Source organism: Physella acuta, unplaced genomic scaffold, assembly GCF_028476545.2.
Source record: "Physella acuta isolate Inbredline_101_S28 unplaced genomic scaffold, ASM2847654v3 ptg002057l, whole genome shotgun sequence".
NCBI lineage: Eukaryota > Metazoa > Mollusca > Gastropoda > Physidae > Physella > Physella acuta.
This window is the reverse complement of record NW_026733560.1, coordinates 1-18,008: the sequence shown is the minus strand read 5'-3', so window position 1 is coordinate 18,008 and position 18,008 is coordinate 1. Positions and strand designations below refer to the sequence as shown.

Below are 18,008 nucleotides of genomic sequence, written 5' to 3'. Positions count from 1 at the left end.
ACTTTTGTAAGACAAGCATTGATTGGCTTGATACTAACTCAGTCATAAATCTTCTGAAAACCCTACTTTGTAGAGTCTAGTAATTTGTACTCAAAAATTTGCCATTTAAAAAAAATTATACTTTTTAAACCACAATGGCCTAGTTATGTCAAGCTTACTAATTACATTTTACAAGATTTTAAAAATATTTAATAGTTAATAGGCCTTTCAAAAAGTTTCAAGACTGATCTCTTTTGTTGGTGTCCCATTTCTGTCCAAAACACTAAAACTGAGGTTACAATATTTTTGTTATTAGGCAATATTAGGAGAATGTTTATATTATTGGTTGAGGCCACCAGCCTGCCAGTGGGGGGGGGGGGGGGGGGGGACGACGTTCTGACCGGGATTCAAAGGGACAACTCGAAATATCATCCAAGTTTTTTTTTGGTAAACTTATAGTGGGAGATTCAGGGGAAGCCACTCTATTACTAGTATTTTTCAAATGGCTTCTGCTTAGATAGCAAATCTGGCTCGCAAACACTGCTGTTTAAAGTTAATTTCTGGCCTATAAATATTATATATTGATATAATATTTAATAATATTTAGTTAGCCGTTGATTTTGGTTTATTATTCAGTTATCTTCTTATCTATTACTATTATTATATTTGACACAAACATATCACAATAATATACTTCAATCAGAATCAGTATAGAATAGTATAGATTATAGTATTTATAGAATAGATCTACGTCTATTGTCTATTACTATTAAATAATTTAATATTTAAAGCCTTAACAAGTTAACAATGACTTCAATGAGGTAACTTTTTCGCACATTACTAGCCGCGGCTGATTTTATACGTACTTTAAGATTTAAGAGATAGATTACCTACAAAACAGTACTCTTGAGTAGACACTACTCTTACTAAGTTCTTGTTGTTACTTCTATTATCTATCTTTATCACTATAATTACTGGCATAAGACTAGATTCTAGATCTAGACTAGATCCTCTTTAGGCTACTCTTCAGTTGAACAGTCACCGAAAAACACGCTGTGCGTCAATATTTCCGCCTCTACTTCTAGGCTTACGGTTTTATGGCTGAGTGACACACCCACAATATATATTATTATTTTCAAAACTTTGTACTTCTTTTTTCAGTAAATAATGTCTAAGCCTAGCGGTCGCCAAGCACAAGCAAAGGGTTTTGAAGAGATTTTTATTAAAATTAAAAAAAATAATCCTGTCACAGATTATCAGCCTGATATAAAAATGAAAATTTTTTTTTTTTAAAATTCATAGATCTTGATATAAATCTGCATAAATATTTTATCCTTTCCTTTCAGTTCAGGTACCTCGAAATGAACTCTAGTGTAGTAAAGTCACTAAAGTGTGTAGATCTTCTGATCTAGCTAAAAGTACTAGGACCAGTGTTTCTTTTTTTGCGGAAGGGGGCGGACTAAATTTTCCGGGGTAGAAGTCTATATAAATTCCATTTCGTAGCCCCCTCCCCTCCCCTAAGAGATCAGTTTCTTCCAGGAATATATTTGGGTGCCACAAAAAATATCTTCTCCCCCCCCCCCCCCCCCATTAAATCTGTGGGTATGGTGAATCACAATTTTTTTTTTCTGTAAAAGTTCCCTTACAAACCTGGCGGTCTATAGGGCAAGTGAAGTAGAGTTCACGTGCTACTGTTATCTCGGCATATGAAGAGATAGTGTGGTCAGCAGGAGCGTAGCGAGGGGGGGGGGCGGGGGTTGCGGACCGCACCGGGTGACACCATTTAGGGGGGTGACACCAAGGCAAAAAATAGCAAAATATATAGAGAAAAACTTGAGGGGGGGTGCAAATAAAAAACTTGAGGGGGGGGGGGGGGTACAAATCAAAAGTTTGAGGGGGGGGGGTGCAAATTGAACTTGACAGTTTGTCCCCGGGAAGGGTCGCTACGCCTCTGGGGGGGGGGGACGGGACACCATTAAGTGCCGCACCGGGTGACACCCTACCTCGCTACGCCACTGGTGGTCAGCAATATGCCCAGCCGCCTTTACTTTCCCTAACGTTAGTTAGGTACCCATCATAGTTGAGTGGACTCAGGGACAGTCTATTGACTTCAACCCGGGTTCAAACTCGAGACTTACGAGTTAGCAGTCCAGCTCTCTACTACTAGACCACTCCGTGCATAAGCCAAAAGTTGTTGCCTATTAAGATTTAACCTTCATAGTTGTATGTTCTTTATAGTTTTGTAATGTTATATGTGCATACAAATAATGCAAACATTTAATTATTTGAAATACTTTTATTAGCTTTAATTGCATAGTACGTTTTTAGCATGCAGTTTTATAATACATTATTGCATAGCACATTATTAAATATTGGCATGTAAGATTTTTACAAAAATATATAGCTGTTAACAGAAAGCAACCGGGAAGAACTTGTATCGATTCTCTTTGGTTTGATTAATAAAACACTAACTATAGTGCTCAGTTATCATACAAATTATATTGTTGAACAGTCACAGAATATAAATGTTTCTTTCATTAAATAATTGTGCAATAAATTACTGAAGTGTATCTTACACATTATAAAATTATTGTAAGTGAAACATTTGTATCATTTTTAAGAACTGAAATAGATCAAGCAAGCTCAGCTATAACCAGTAGTAGAGTAAAAAGTACAAAATAATTACATTTACAATAATTGTAATGTAATCAAAGAGTGGGTTTAAGTTATTGTAAATAGAATATAGAGATTTTAAATTAAAAAATGTCATCTGGGTAATTCAACAGTTTCAGTGTAATAAGTAGTACAGGTAAATGAATAATTAAAAAATGTTATGTTTGTACAAAAACAGAAAAATGAATATGATCAACAATCGATATTTATAAAAAGAAGTATAATTTGTTTAACTGCTGTGTCTGTTTTCAGTTTCTGTGTTTTATGTAAAGGCTTGCCACTTTCAAGTCAATTTTATCATAAATGTACATTTCAATAAATAAAGTAAAAAATTGAAAAAAAATTTCTAATGATTAACCTGAAAAGAAATAAATATTCAATAATTGTGACCCCTGTCAAAAAACATACAAACTTAGAAGTCGCTGACTGAAATGCATCCTCAGTTTTTTTAGCTCCATCTTTTTTTATACACCAAAGAAAAGAATGGAGCTGTTATTGCTACAAAAATGTTTATTTTAAATGACTAAAACAAAACACATGCAAGTTAAATGTAAAAATAAATACCAATACATACATATATTACACACTAATCTAAGTACATAAGTCACAGCACCAATTGTAATAGCGACTAGCTTAAGTAATATTATTTCAAAGAATACACATAAATAATTCAGCTACAAGCAAGGCCACATCATCTATTTTAAGACGCTTCAGTTTTCTACATCAACTTGGTCATATTTGTATCCCAGCATTGTCTCCCAGCTGTACTGACTCATGTCCACAATCTGACGCAGCCAATTAGAACTCACCGCTTGCAACATGGTGTAACGTCTTTTTGGGTTGGTCTTGAGGAGTCCCAGCATCAAAGTCATCAAATCTATGGGGAAAACAGTTGATTAAAAAACTACATTTATCATTAGGAGAAATATTTTCTAAGTTTGTGATTGGACTTTTAAAAATCTCCAGTATCAAAGTCATCGAATCTGAGGTGAACAGAGTTGATTAAAAAACTACATTTATCTTTGTGAGGGAAATTTTGTAAGTTTGTCATTAGACTTTTAAAAATGTATTGAGATATCACTTGAACATTGTACTGCTGAAGATTAAATAGGCGTTAAACAGAAGATTAAACAGGGGATACATTTAACAGAACAATAATGAGGTCTATTATCAAACATCCAAATTTAGGATAGTGAAATAAACTAATCTCAAATCATTGCACATAGTCCTTATTTGTATAGCTTCTCAAATAAGTACAAAAAACATTTATCAGAACATTCCACGTGTTGTACGTCTATGATTTAAATACAATAAGGGAAACTAAAGTGATTAAGTTCTGCATAGAAAAGAAATGTTTTGTTAGTTATTTTTCCTCACCTTGGGAAACATCAAAAGGGAGATCATCAGGACAGAGTTGGCATGGCTCTGTGTCTACAGTAAATGGATTTTCCCTGAACACAATGGTATAAAGTGTAACACCCAAAGCCCACATGTCAACCTCAGGACCATAGTACCTGCAAGAAAAAATTATTTATTTAGAAAAACAAGGGTCAAAAAAAAGAAACCTAACAAACAGATAAATTGGATTACCTCGCACTAGCATAAAACTATCGGACAAGTGAGCTTACAACTGCACTGAAAGGTTGATTGTTAGCTTAATAAAATGATGTGCTTGGGTCTAAAAACACTGCTGTCAATTTTTAAAAAATCCTAAAAGAGATGGCATAAGCTTAAATAAATTGGATTGATTTATTGATGGCTTAAGACAACAGAACTTTACCTGGGTCTAAAAACACTTGTAAAAAAACAACTAAAAATCCAAACCGAGATTGTTTTCAGATAAATAACTTGGATTCATGGGTTAATAACAAATAAGTACCTACATTGCTAATATAGATGAAATTATAGCCAAGTATTAACCAAGGCTCACAATCCCTTTATATGAAATGACCACAAATATACTTTACCTTTTTAATATAAAATTATAGTTGTGTAACATAACTTACCCCTCTCCATTGTAAACCTCTGGGCTACAATATTCCATTGTTCCTCGAAACTTAGTGAACTTTTTACCGTTGGGTAGCATGAAGATTGCTGAACCAAAGTCTATGAGCTTGCATTGAAACTCGGAATTTACCACAACATTTTCATCCTTGATATCTCGATGGATGATGTCTTTAGAATGAAGATACTCAACAGCCCATATGATCTAGAGCAAAGAAAAAAAATAATCATATCACTACTTTAACTATGAGCTATAATTTATGTCATGATATAAAAAGACTAAAAACAAAACATATCTTGGCAATACAAATGACTTATACTTTAATTTCATTTGAACCTAGTTCATCTTTTAAATCATTAGGGTGACACAATTAAATTTTAAAGACTAGCTTGAACAAACCAAATATAAAAAACCTTTAGGCCTAATTTATAAATAATTAGGATGAAAATGAAATATTCTTAGTTGTCATCATAAACTGCTGGATCATTTAAACAATGTTGGTCCATCAGAAGTGGATCAAAACTGCGATAAAGGATTTGACCACAACAAAAGCTATATAACTGTAAACAAAGAAGAACACACGGATAAAGCTTACTTGTCTAAATAAATAGCTGGCCAATGGTTCATCAATACTGATTTGATCAATTAAATCAAATAAATCTATTTCACCAAAGTCTTCCATCACCATTTGAACAAAGTGTGTATTTTCATAGACAGCAATCACCTGCAAGATATTTAGCTCAATGCAAATAAACTAACATAACTAACAGCAACACGTTTTTTTCATTAATTATAAACTACACATAGAAAAACAATTTTCTTATTATAAAATATTTTAATAACAATAATACATAGACGTAGCAAAAAGTAATATATAAAATCATTTTACTTTGATAATGTATTCATAGTCTGTCTGTTTTAAAATTGCAACTTCTAAGTTAACATTTTTCTGGGCAATTTTATCGTAAGTCCAGGAGTCATCAAACATTTTGCTCTTTTTGATAAACTTCACAACATACTGAAAGTAATAAAAAACAAAAGATTTTTTATTTATCTACATGGTGTACACAGCCTTAGATTATTTTATTCATTATTTTAGCCTATAAAAAATTATCAGAGTTTAAAATTCGGCAAAAGATAAATTTTTTGCACCAAAACAAAAGTTGCTTACGGATTTATTGGATTTGATGGACTTTGCTCTCCGAACAAAACCAAAGCTTCCCTGACCTAGCGCCTCACACACAGTGAACTTCTGTGAAAACTTCCCAGCCATGGCTGCTTCCAGATCCAACATATCCTCACTAGGGTTAGCATTGTGGGATTGATTTAGCCCAGCCTGCTCTGCTATAAGCTGGTGGAAACAAAGTCATCCTTAAATAATTTTTAAAATGGCATAATTTGCCAAAATTTCCATCAATTGTCCCACTCCAAAGTTTTCAACAATCTTCATGAAACCCAAAAGTAAAAAGTTCTCGAAGTTTTGAGGAACAATGGAATACTGTTGTCCAGAGGTTTACAATGGAGAGGGGTAAGTTATATTACACAGCTATAATTTTACAGTAAATAGGTTAAAGCGCATTTGTGGCCATTTCATATATACGGGTTGTGTCCATTGATAATACTTATAATATCATCCAATATGACTCATTATGCTAAAGAATTTAACAGCCTTTGTAATCTATGGTATTTATTTGTGTTCAATAACATTTTTTGGCAAATGGTAACATGACCTCATCATGGAGAACAGAGCTTTCCAGACATTTCACTCACAAAACTAGTGTGTTAGTTTATGAGAGTATAGTTAAAATTTGTGTATATGAAACATTTGGAATAAAGTGTAATAAGAAAATACAAAACTATGGCTTGCCCATTGTTAATGTGTTAGCTTACAGAAGAGTCTAGCTAAAATTAAAACTTGGGTATATGTTAAACAAATATAGAATAAAGTGTGATAAAAAAAAGTTCCCTTTTCAAACCTGACAGTCTATAGGGCAAGCGGAGGTCACTTGTTTCTGTGACCTCAGCATATGAAGAGTGTGATAAGTGTGATAAGTAAATAATAAACTGTTGCTTGGCCATTGTTAATCTAAATGACATGTAAGATGTAGATACCTGTCCTAAGCTTGGATCAACTGTTTTATCAATGGACTGATCAAAGCGGAGGTGCTTTAGACGATGACGTAGCTCCTCTTCATCACATGATGCTTCAGCTACATCATCCTCTTGAGAATCATCAAGGTCTTCCTTCTCATCATCTGAAGGCAAATCTTCTTCCTCAACTGGGCCATCAACGTAGAACCACAAGCAGAAAAGGGAAGTTTTAGCTGAGGTACGAATGCTGCCCAATTTCACAGTTACAGCTGAAAATGAGAAAAATCATAGCGTCATTTTGTCTGCAAAATTTATTCCAAGACATGTGGAATATTGACAAGTTAGGTAGAAAATAAGTGAATTACTGATTTTGAAACATAAAACTTACAAATTTTACTTCCGTTTGCGTGCAAAAGATTTGCTATGTAAATTCCATTTTTTATTCTAACCTTTTCTGGTTGGGAAACTGAATGCTCAGGTTCGGCTGTTTTAAGTTGTCTAGAGTGAAAGCAAAAGGAAAAAAAAGAAGAAATTTAGACTTCATTTCGTACCAGTGCAATAAATAATTAGACCATGTGTGTGTTGTGAACACACAGACATGCCTTTCAGGTGTTTCAGTGCGTAGAACAACATATAATACGAACAAACACAATCTACACAACACTGGCTATTCTAAATATAAATACATACACAAACTAAGATACAGTGTGTATCTAACAGTACAGAATTAATCTACACTAACCTTGAGGAAGAACTGGACTAAACTGAGGCAATCACACACATTCTCACACACCTTATATACCTATAGACAAAACATGTACAAACCAGACTTGCACAACTCACCACACAAGGATTGAACAGGGATGAATGTGAAAGAGTACAAAGTATAAACAACATTCACCCCTAATTACTACTTTGCGGAATTATTAATTAAAAAAAAACAACACAATTAAACCTGCTTACACAGAAGAAGAGCTGTGTTTGCAGGGTGTGGAAGTCTGGTGAGGCTCCAGGTGTAGGGCAGGGACTGGAAGTGTCAGGCATTTTGTTTCCTGATCCACATCATCAACCACAACACTGGTCTCACAGATGGAGGTGTTGTCCAAATCTCTGCTAACCCAGTACTTCTTCCAAGATGATGTATCAAAGAAACAAGAGGCAGGAAGAATGAGGTCTTCTGAAAGTGAAAAAATAAAAATAAAATTGAAGTATTTTTAATAACATATAAGTAGAAATTTTGACATGGTAAACATTATGACATATTTTCATACCAGTTTCATCATCTGTGATCTCTACATCTGTATTCTTCATTTCGTGTATGGGCCAGGATATATCTGAACTAGCAGACGGTTCGTCAGGTTTAAATTCACTCATTCTGATAACTTCAATTAAAAACTCTGAAATATGCTGTTTGAAAAAATGACTTTTATTAAAAAGATAAATATCCATCTCAAGGCCAATGCTAACCCCTAAGCATATGAAGACAAGCATGGTTAACAATATGCTGTTAATATGCTTGTATTTAAAACAAAACAAAACAACGAAGTTTTACTAAATAGACCTTCAAATGATACAATTTAACTACTCTCAAGTTTTAATTAGCAACTGAAATGGGGATAATTAAATGAACTACGAAAATATAACAGCTCACCCTTTTAGTGATATCAACATATCCAAGGTAGATCCTGAAATAGTTTTGGTCAGAAAACTCTATGAGCCCATCAGCCTGAACACAGACCAGCCCAGAATTGTTTACAGAAAGTGAAAGGGCAGCAGGGTATATTGTGTCTGAGGCTTCCTCTCCTTCCACCACAACTTCATCTACAAGTAAAATTTGTTTCATTTACAATTAGTTAAGTTGATTAGTAGTTATTTTAAAAAAATAGTCAATCTAAACAATTAAAAAAAAAATTATGTTCATGAAAATCAAACATGCCCCCCCCCCCCCCCCCCCCCCCCATATTTAACTATATATTCTAACCATTCCATACCTTTACTATCCGCTAGGACAACAGTGACAGGAATCCTGCAGCAGTTTAATGCTTCAAGTGTTGTGCGCTGTGGAGTATTGATCTGCAGAGAGAAAGTGTTTGAAGAGCAAAATAGATGAGGGTATTATTTATGTTAGGATTAAATGAAATAATACAGTGATTTTTAAAATCTAGAAGAAAAATGTGTTTTTAATTAATGTTTGAGATACTGAGTTCATTGAAGAAATTACAAATAGTCAAAAATCATATATATAAAAAAGTAAAAACATAACAAATACAAACATATGTGAAACTCTTGAAAAGAATTTAAGCCTTTCTGGTTCATTTGAGATAACCTATTGGCATGATGTATATTACAGATTTCAAACCATTTTCAAAGTAACAGTACCTTAGAGAAATCAACATCTGTTATTTGACATATAGGATCTTCAGTGTTTTGGTTGAAGATATCTGATACACCAATAAAATCTTCAAAGGATGGAGAGTATAATAAAACATGACCCATGTCATTGAGGTACACATCAGCTGATAGAGTTTCTATGTTGCCCATGACACACAGAGTCAATTTTGGCTGTGGGGCGTATGGTACTGTCCAAATAGAAACTGGAACTTCTTCACCTTTTCCATTAATACACGACACCTAAACAAAATGTTTGTTAAATAAATAAAATGTAAGAAAGATTTGAATAATTTTGCCTAAATAGCATCTTAAATATGAAAATATTTTAAAAAGCAAAGCTTGAAAACTGTTACATTGAAACCTTGATAAAATTTTTATGCATATATCTGTAAATGAATAAAGCCAAAACAGTAGGGCCTACAGTGCTATTTGATTAACAAAATGCAACTTTACTTCCAAAGAAAGTTATCTAAAAATAATCAAGAAATCTGTAGTAACATTTTTTTCATTAAATTGAATAATAAAATTCTGCAAAAAGCTTAGTGTGCACAGCTTGTTTTACTTACTAGCTTGCCACAGACTAAAGCTGATCTCCCATCAGCAAACACAAATGGCTGAGGTAATAAAACTCCCAGGTTATCAAGTGGATCCTTGATCTTGATGAATCTGAAAAGTCTTTGGCCGACGATTTTTTCATGAAAACCGATAAAGTACTGGAAGGATTCATTTAGGGTGACAATCTGTAAAAAGAAAATGTTTGTTATATCTTGTAAAACATCTATACAATAATTCAAACAGTTGATAGGTAAAATGATCAACAGGTATTAAAAATGAAACAAGATTTCTGGAATATACAATTGAAAATATAGAAATTTTTACATTTTCAAATTAAATTTTAATGACTAATCCACTATCTAATTAGATTAAAAATTAGATTGCAAATTCGGTTTTTTGCATTGTCATCCAAATTTCAGCTCAATCGGACAATGGGGAGTGGGTTAAATTAATATTCCAAGATTAGCTGAGCCAGTCACACACACACACACACAAACACACTGAGCAAGCTAAATAAATGCCTTTAAAAAGTATTCAGTCCAACCTTTCCTCCATGATGAGGATCAACAACACAGATGAGGCTGGTCACACAGTTGAACAGCACCTCTTGAAGTGTCGGCACTTGCCCAATTTCAGCTAACACATCCAGCTGTGCCCAAAGCATATCTAGGTAACCATCTGCTGAAGGATCACACAGAGACTTGTTCCTGGTGAAAGAACTGTCCTCATCACTGACATCACGACCTTTGTCATAGCTTTTATCTTGATTCTTCTGTGCAAGTTGGGTGTCAGGGGGTGATAGTCCATATATGGATCGACGATTACGAGGTGTTAACTCAGGCTTAGGTGTTGATATTTGGTGCAAATCTAAAAAAAAAAATACAAATAAAAACATAATAAAACATCAAATTATATATAAGGTGTTTATTTTGCTTAAAGTTAAATAGACTAGTTAGCAATAATTTGATCTATTTTGTGCTACTACCACACATATTGAGAACAGGTTTCCTAAAAGCATTGGAGGATATTCCCCACATTGCTACACTAAACTTCAACATTAACAGGCACAGCTGGTACATATTGTTGTAATATTGGTCTACTGGTGTTGAAATCAAAGAGAGCATTTTTTTTACTTGGCAAATACAATTTAATTTCTCCCATAAAAAATGATGATGCTGTTTTAAGAATGTTAATTTATCTTTTGGAATACATATTGAAATAGTTGTAGACACTTGTTAAGGAATAGAATTATGGAGCCTGGGTTACTTTCATTTTTACTGCAGTGAATGCAGCTGGGATTTTAATAAGAGGGTAATTACATGCTTTGGGTGTAATGAGTAGAGTTGTGTGCACTAGTTGATGGGGAAAAGGTTTATACAGCAGAAACAAATCTTGCTTTTAACATTAACAATATTTTGTGGTAAATCAAAATGGAAAACTATATAAAAAATCATCTTACTTGTAACAACATCTTGCCCAGCAGGGGTGGACAACCTGACTGAGTTTTTATCTGGTACAGTTGGGAGAGTTTTTGCCATCTTAGGAAAAGACTGATTAGCCTCAAAAGATTCACTGAATGGAGTATGAGAAATTCTCTGCTCGCTTTGTTCAGAGCCATACACTGGCAAGGTCTGGTGAAGCACTGAGTTGGATTTTGTACTTTTTCCAACTTGAGTTGAAGGTCTTGTTTTATCTTTCAGTGACCCTTTTATATAGCCTTCTGTCTTGGCCCTGCTGATTAATAATTTTTTACCACTTGATGGAGTAGAAATGTTTGTAGTTTTTTGAGAAAGAAGAGGATCGCATGTCAAGTCATCTTTTTTTGGTAGCACATGGAGATTTGGGGAGTCTGAAGATGTTAATATATCTCCTTCTAGCCATGAAATCTTCTTTGATTCTGATATTGAAATGTTCTTTGTGTTTTTAGCTTCTGTTGAGATATGATAATAATCTTCAGCTGGCGCGCCCCACTGCACAGATTTAGTGATAGTTGGCAGAGAATTTATTTTCTCCATCCTTTTATCAACAGTCAGTGGTTTGGTTAACTTTAGATTCTCTCTGCCTTGTTGAACATTTAACCCCTGAACTTTTACGCTATCAGTAGCCTTTCCTAAAGAGATGACCGGAGAAACACAAGCAACTGAGTTCCCACTATGGGCTTTAGATAAATCAGCTTTCTTAGCACCCAGAGAAATTTTTTTCACATCAGAATTTTTAGCTTGTGTTTGTAGCTTAGGTGAATGGTTACTGATAGTTGTGTTGTTGTTTCGGTTTGAGGGGTTGACACTTGGACTCAAAACAGGTGATCTGGATTTCTTTGGGCTCACTTTCACAGTAGAAGTTGTATTCTCTTTGTTGTCAGCATTTCTAACCTTAGAATTCCTGTTCTGTGGACTAGCTATTGGTGGGGATTTGTTAGTAATAGCTTTTGGAGACAGCTCAACATTTGACACGCACTTAAGTTTGGAAGTTGCAACATGTATTTCTGCTTTGGTAGCTGATGTTTTTCTGATGCTCTTATTAACTGGCATTTCATAAGACTGGCTGAATGTATTACCGTTTCCTGGATTTCCTACTCTTTTTTCAACAGAAGTTCTTTGATGAAGTTTAGGACTCACTGATAGAGATTTTGAGCCTTTTACTCTATTTACACTCTTGTATGAGGTAGTTTGTTTAATTACTTTCTCTGCATCTTGTTTTCCTGAATCAGCCATTTTCTCATGTTGGGATTCTTCAGCTTCTAACAAATAAGATCCTACCTGCTTACACGTATTACCAGTGCATCCCTTTTCTACCTGCCCATTGTGAATTGCATCAACATCACAGTTTTGTATCACTTGTAAAGCTGTAGCTGAAGTGTTTACAAGTATCTCATCATCTGAAGAGATAACATCGTTGATGTTTTCTACTTCTGTAAGCCTATCATTACCTTTATTTGCATCTGAATTCCAAGAAGTGTCCAAATCTTCACCACCGGAGTCCGACTGTTCTTCACTAGAATAAAGAGACCCTTCGTCTTCTGTCTCTAAAGACATTAGCTCTTTAATAATATCCTTAATTTGACATTGCTTCCGCATTGAATCCTTGGAGCAATCAAGGCTGTCTGCTTCGTACAACCCAGCTGTACTTTTATTTAAAGTACAGATAGCTTCATCTCCTGAAAGATGCTTAACATCATCCAAACCATCAATGTCTTCATTTTCGGCATGGTCTAGCCTATCACTAAAACAACTATCTGTTTTTATTTCTTCCACTGCAGGCACACTGTTTCTAATATCATTAAGTCCCATCTTAGACATTCCTCCTTCGAGACCATTTATGCTTAAAGCCACCTCAGTTTGAATATCCTGATGGCTATTTGGTTTCAATATGAGACTGGTATTGTCCTCCAGTTTGATATCTTCTTTCTTATCTGAATTCACATCTACATTGTTATGCATAATGACCTTATCGACTTGTGTTACAGACGAAGGATACTTTGTTTGTTGATGGATATAATCCCTGTTTACACATGGAGTATTTTCAGTCATTGTGGATGGTGTAAAGGCGTGTGGGTTATAACTATTCCTAAAGTCCATTGGTGTTGTAGGTGTATTAATATAACTTGAAAAAGTCTGGTTTTTTCTGTCATTTTGATTCTCAGGTGGGGTCATGTTAGAATTGATGAAAAAATTCTCAGAGAACCTACGACATTTTTCTAGCTCCTGCACAAAGTTGGGTGAAGGCAGAAAGGGCATGAACGGGAAAGGCAAAAACATATTTGGCATCCAGTTACTGTGAGCCATGGCTGATGGAGTACCTGGCTCAAAATTAGGCCACGGAGAAGTGGGGTAGCTTGGTTGCTGAAAGCAGGAAGGACTTCTGAATGGGTTGGGGAATGGTGGTGTTGCAACAGCAGGTTGGTAAAAATTAGTCGGAACATTGGCTGGACCGAGGTGACTGCTATCAGGCCTACCATTCAGGGAAAATGGTGGGAGGTGATGCCTAGCTGAGTGATTGTTACTACCATTGCTGTCAAATGTTCCGCTAACATTATGGTTAGGGGTTTTGCAATACAAATTCTGATGTGGAGAATGCATTTCCTTGGCTTGTAATTCTTCACTATTCAATATTGGTGAAATTGACTGGGAATTTAAAGATGAATGCAGCCCAGAATCTCTTTGTGTGCTACAAAGCAATGGGCTGGATTCATTCTCTTCTGCATTCACTTGACCATTCTTTTCCCGGCACGTGTTGGGATAGAAATTGGCTGTGATATTTGTGGAGTTTAAATTAGAGCCATGTTTGGCTTCTGGTCTTTCCACATCAGGATGCACAAAAGAAGATTGTCTTTGTGATGTATTCAAACTTAAAGAAGCAGCAGCTTCATTGTTTAATTCATATGTATTAACGCCAGCACTGGCATGATTGTTTTCTAGGGTCAGTCTCACTGCACATACTTCCTCTAGGGCTCGAGCAATGCTACTTCTCAAAAGGGCTTGTTTCTTACAGCATACATCACAAGAGCAGGCATGGGTGTTTGTATGGTGATAATGGCGAAGATCTTGAAGCAGTTCAGTGACATAATGCAGTCTTGATCTAGCATCTGAGTAATCCATAGTCTTGATTCTGTAATCAAAAGTTTAATTTGGGTAATTATCTTTTATCTAGTTATTGTTAAACTGAAATAGAAGATGCAAAAGTAAGTAAATTTAGATTATTAAGGCCTAAATTAAATGGTTCATGTTCAAAAACACTAAAAGTCATCTAAGTCTAGTTAGTAGTAAAGTTAATAAGTAGGCATGCTTCTGCTGTTACTAACTAAACTCATTGAGTTAGGCTAGTAAGAGTATTTACTATTTACTACTAGATCTATTTACTATTTACTGTAGCCTGTACACTACTGACTACTGTAGTAAGACTGTACACTGTTAATATTTATAAGTAATGACTTATTAATAAAACAAGTTACAACAGTTAAGAACAGTCTAAACTACTGTTAACTAAAAATAACTACTCGTCCTCTGTTAGGCCCTACAGTTGAGTATTAGGTGTTAGTTACACTGTTACACGTTTAGGCCTTTAGGCTCAGAAGTTAAGTCACCTTAACTTCTTAAGTGACTAGTCAAGTGCCAAGTGGAGGATTAGCAGATTAGAGATCTAGATCTAGATCTAGGTCTAGGCCCTAGCTAGAGTCTAAAATCTCATTCTCTAGTCTCTAGAATTTAAATTATTCTAGAATCTAGATCTACTAGATCTAGATTAGTTAAGAATAGGTAAAAAAAAAAAAGTAAAAGGCGGCTCGGCTAACTCAACTCACAACTCGATTGGATTGATTGTTTGATTGAATGATGACTGAGTCTGGAAAGAACTTAGGGTAATCTATCGTTTTGGGTACGTAAAATCGCCCGCGATTTGTAATGTGAAAAACAGGTGACTCCTTAAATTTTAATAATTATTTCACATTTTGAGGAGGATTTATGTTTTAAAAAATTCAAAAATGTTTCTTTGATTCATTTATGTACCTGTTTTTAAACAATTAAATTAAAACATTTCCGTAATAAATGAAGACTAGCGATGTTTCCAACAGATGCAATCATGCTCATTTACTATAGCAGCCATCTTGTCTAAGTTTTATTTTTATAAGCTTTTAGCGCCAGATTCAGGGGGAAGTCACTCTATTTTACAAATGGCTGCTGTTTATATAGCAAATCTTGCTCTCAGACACTGCTGTTTAAAGTTAATTTCTGGCCTATATCGATATTGATTTAGGTTTATTATTCATTTATCTATAATATTTGACACAAAAGTATGACAATATACTTCTATTAAAGCCTTGACAATGAGGCAACGTTTTCGTACATAAATAGCCGCGGGCGATTTTACGTACCCAAAACGATAGATTACCGAACTTAGAAATCACCCGGCTGGTTAAAGCAAAGAAAGGCCAGGCTTTAACTAAATCTAGCTACGATACTGCTACTAGCAATAGAATCTAAACATTAATAATGTCTTACCCCGATAATTTGAAAGATGATGAATGAATAAACTAGTTATGCTACCACTGATTCATTACCTTACACTACGCTCGGTTATTCAATGATTCATTCATTCCACAATTTAAATTTGGCGGCCATATTTATCAAACAATCGTAATTCTTTTATGAAGAGTTCGGTTGCTTGAAAGTATAAAATTATTATTACGAGCCGGCCCGCGGCATAACATACGCCGCTATTTAGTTGTTTCTAATTTTCAATAATTCATAATTTGTGAATTCGACAGTACCCAACGCTGACACTGAAAATATTTCTTTAAAACACTATAAGTAGCTCTTTAAGGACCATAACCACCCCGCCCCCCCCTTCCTTCCCTCCCCCCCTCCTCCCCCCCCCCTTCCTTCCCTCCCCCCCTCCTCCCCCCCCCCTTCCTTCCCTCCCCCCCTCCGCCCCCCCCCTTCCTTCCCTCCCCCCCTCCTCCCCCCCCCCCCCTCCTCCCCCCCCCCCCCCCCCCCTACGTTTTAAAATCGTTGGCTCTGCTTGTAAACATTTAGAGTGAACACAGCTCACTAAAAACCATGTAGGGGTGGGGAGGTAGGAGAGCGTTTGCAGCTTGTTTTCTAACGACTCGAAGAAGAGAATTAATTATATATATAGACGAGCCGGCCCGCGGCATAACATTACGCCGCTATTTAGTTGTTTCTAATTTTCAATAATTCATAATTTGTGAATTCGACAGTACCAACGCTGACACTGAAAATATTTCTTTAAAACACTATAAGTAGCTCGTTAAGGACCATAACCCCCCCCCCCCCCCCTACGTTAAAATCGTTGGCTCTGCTTGTAAACATTTAGAGTGAACACAGCTCACTAAAACCATGTAGGGGTGGGGAGGTAGGGAGAGCGTTTGCAGCTTGTTTTCTAACGACTCGAAGAAGAGAATTATATATATAGATGAGAGGATCCCGACTAGGCTAGCAATATATGTGGGTGTATATGTATATATGAGATAAATATAGATCTATATAGATCTATAGCATTCTAGAGACGAGATCTTCGAATTCTGGGTTTCTTCAAGCCATTGTTCTCGGAATGGGGAGGGGGGGGGGGGGGGCGCTTGAAACTTCATTTTCGCGGTGGGAGGGCGGGACGTGTTGAAACTTCATTTTCGCGGTGGGAGGGCGGGGGACGTGCTCCGGGGGGGGGGGGGGGGGGGGGGTGTAGTGGACGTAAAGATAACTGAACATTATTAAAAACTTATCAAATGACAGAACTGGTATTCGAGTATTCATTTACGGAGTTGAATGCTAAATATTTGCTTTAATTATCGGCGTAAACTCTTTTGGGCTGTCCGATGTCAGTGTAATTATACAATACCTCATCCTCTGACAAAAAAAAAAAAAAAAAACAACAACAAGAAACAAACTAGAAATTAATACTAGACCTACCGCTGTTTAAAAATTCCCAACTCTAAAAAAATGAAGATTTTAACGAAATGTTTAATAAAAGCCTATTTTCATACACGTGATCTTCGGCACTGATGAACTAGAGTAGAATTCGTGTTTCTGCGGACCTTGAGAATAAGTGGTTAACACAGGGCTATGTGCAGTCACTTTAATTTCCCTGTCACTACTTGCAGTGCCTCTTCCTGACTTTATTCTCCGGGGGGGGGGGGGGGACTTGAAAAAAAAAAAACAATTGCTGGGGGGGGGGGGGGGGGGGGGGGGCCGTACACTAGTAAAAGTATTTATTTTCTATATAAATTTATGTTTCGTTCGGGGGGGGGGGGGGGGGGGGGGTGAGGGCGGCAGAATCCAGGTAGCTAAGCACACCCACAAGAGCTAGATGAAGAATTGAGTGAATACGTTTTGTGTGGGTAGCTTTAAACAGGTCTGATGATGTCCTCGGGCGCCGACCTTAGGGGCGCCAAAATTGGTTGGAAAATAAATTGAAAGGTTGAGGGGGGGGGGGGCAAATCGAAAGTTGGGAGTAGGGGGGTGCAAATCGAAATCCTGAGGGGGGGGGGGGGTGCAAATCGAAATCTTGAGGGGGGGGGGGTGTGCAAATCGAAAAGTTTGTCCCCGGGCGCCGGGAAGGGTCGCACGCCTCTGCTGTAGACCAGTTCATGGTATTATTTAGATTTATTCTACAGGCCACACTCTTCATAACAGAATCCACACAGTTAATTTTTATAAGATCTAGATATTTTTTAAATAAACGAGCTCATTTTCTGAATTACCAAACAATTAAACATAATCGTTATAATACCCTAGGCCTACACGAAGAAATCAAACTAGGCCTAAGCGACGCCGGTGTACAATCAGCGGGTTATAATAAC

The 18,008-nt window shown here is 36.0% G+C and overlaps 1 protein-coding gene across 1 annotated transcript; it reads right to left on the bottom strand.

Annotated features, from left to right (window-relative positions):
- Positions 1-2,715: 2,715 nt before the first annotated feature.
- Positions 2,716-15,806, bottom strand: LOC131931926 (uncharacterized). The gene is made up of 17 exons (XM_059288758.1): positions 15,750-15,806; positions 11,154-14,302; positions 10,239-10,561; positions 9,706-9,879; positions 9,128-9,379; positions 8,740-8,821; positions 8,400-8,569; positions 8,020-8,155; positions 7,712-7,925; positions 7,137-7,246; positions 6,770-7,017; positions 5,829-6,008; positions 5,547-5,675; positions 5,253-5,381; positions 4,659-4,861; positions 4,030-4,166; positions 2,716-3,529 (listed from the first exon to the last, which is right to left on the bottom strand). Exons 2-17 carry the CDS (start codon positions 14,290-14,292, stop codon positions 3,363-3,365), a joined length of 5,793 nt encoding a protein of 1,930 aa, XP_059144741.1. The 5' UTR covers positions 14,293-14,302; positions 15,750-15,806; the 3' UTR covers positions 2,716-3,362.
- Positions 15,807-18,008: the final 2,202 nt, after the last annotated feature.

Excerpts from the sequence above, each read along its gene's own strand:
- LOC131931926 (XM_059288758.1), bottom strand. The coding sequence starts at position 14,292 with ATGGATTACTCAGATGCTAGATCAAGACTGCATTATGTCACTGAACTG. Across the intron at positions 7,247-7,711 it reads AAACACAGCTCTTCTTCTGT|ACAACTTAAAACAGCCGAAC; the intron begins GTAAGCAGGTTT and ends CTTTCACTCTAG. Across the intron at positions 6,009-6,769 it reads TTGATCCAAGCTTAGGACAG|CTTATAGCAGAGCAGGCTGG; the intron begins GTATCTACATCT and ends TGTTTCCACCAG.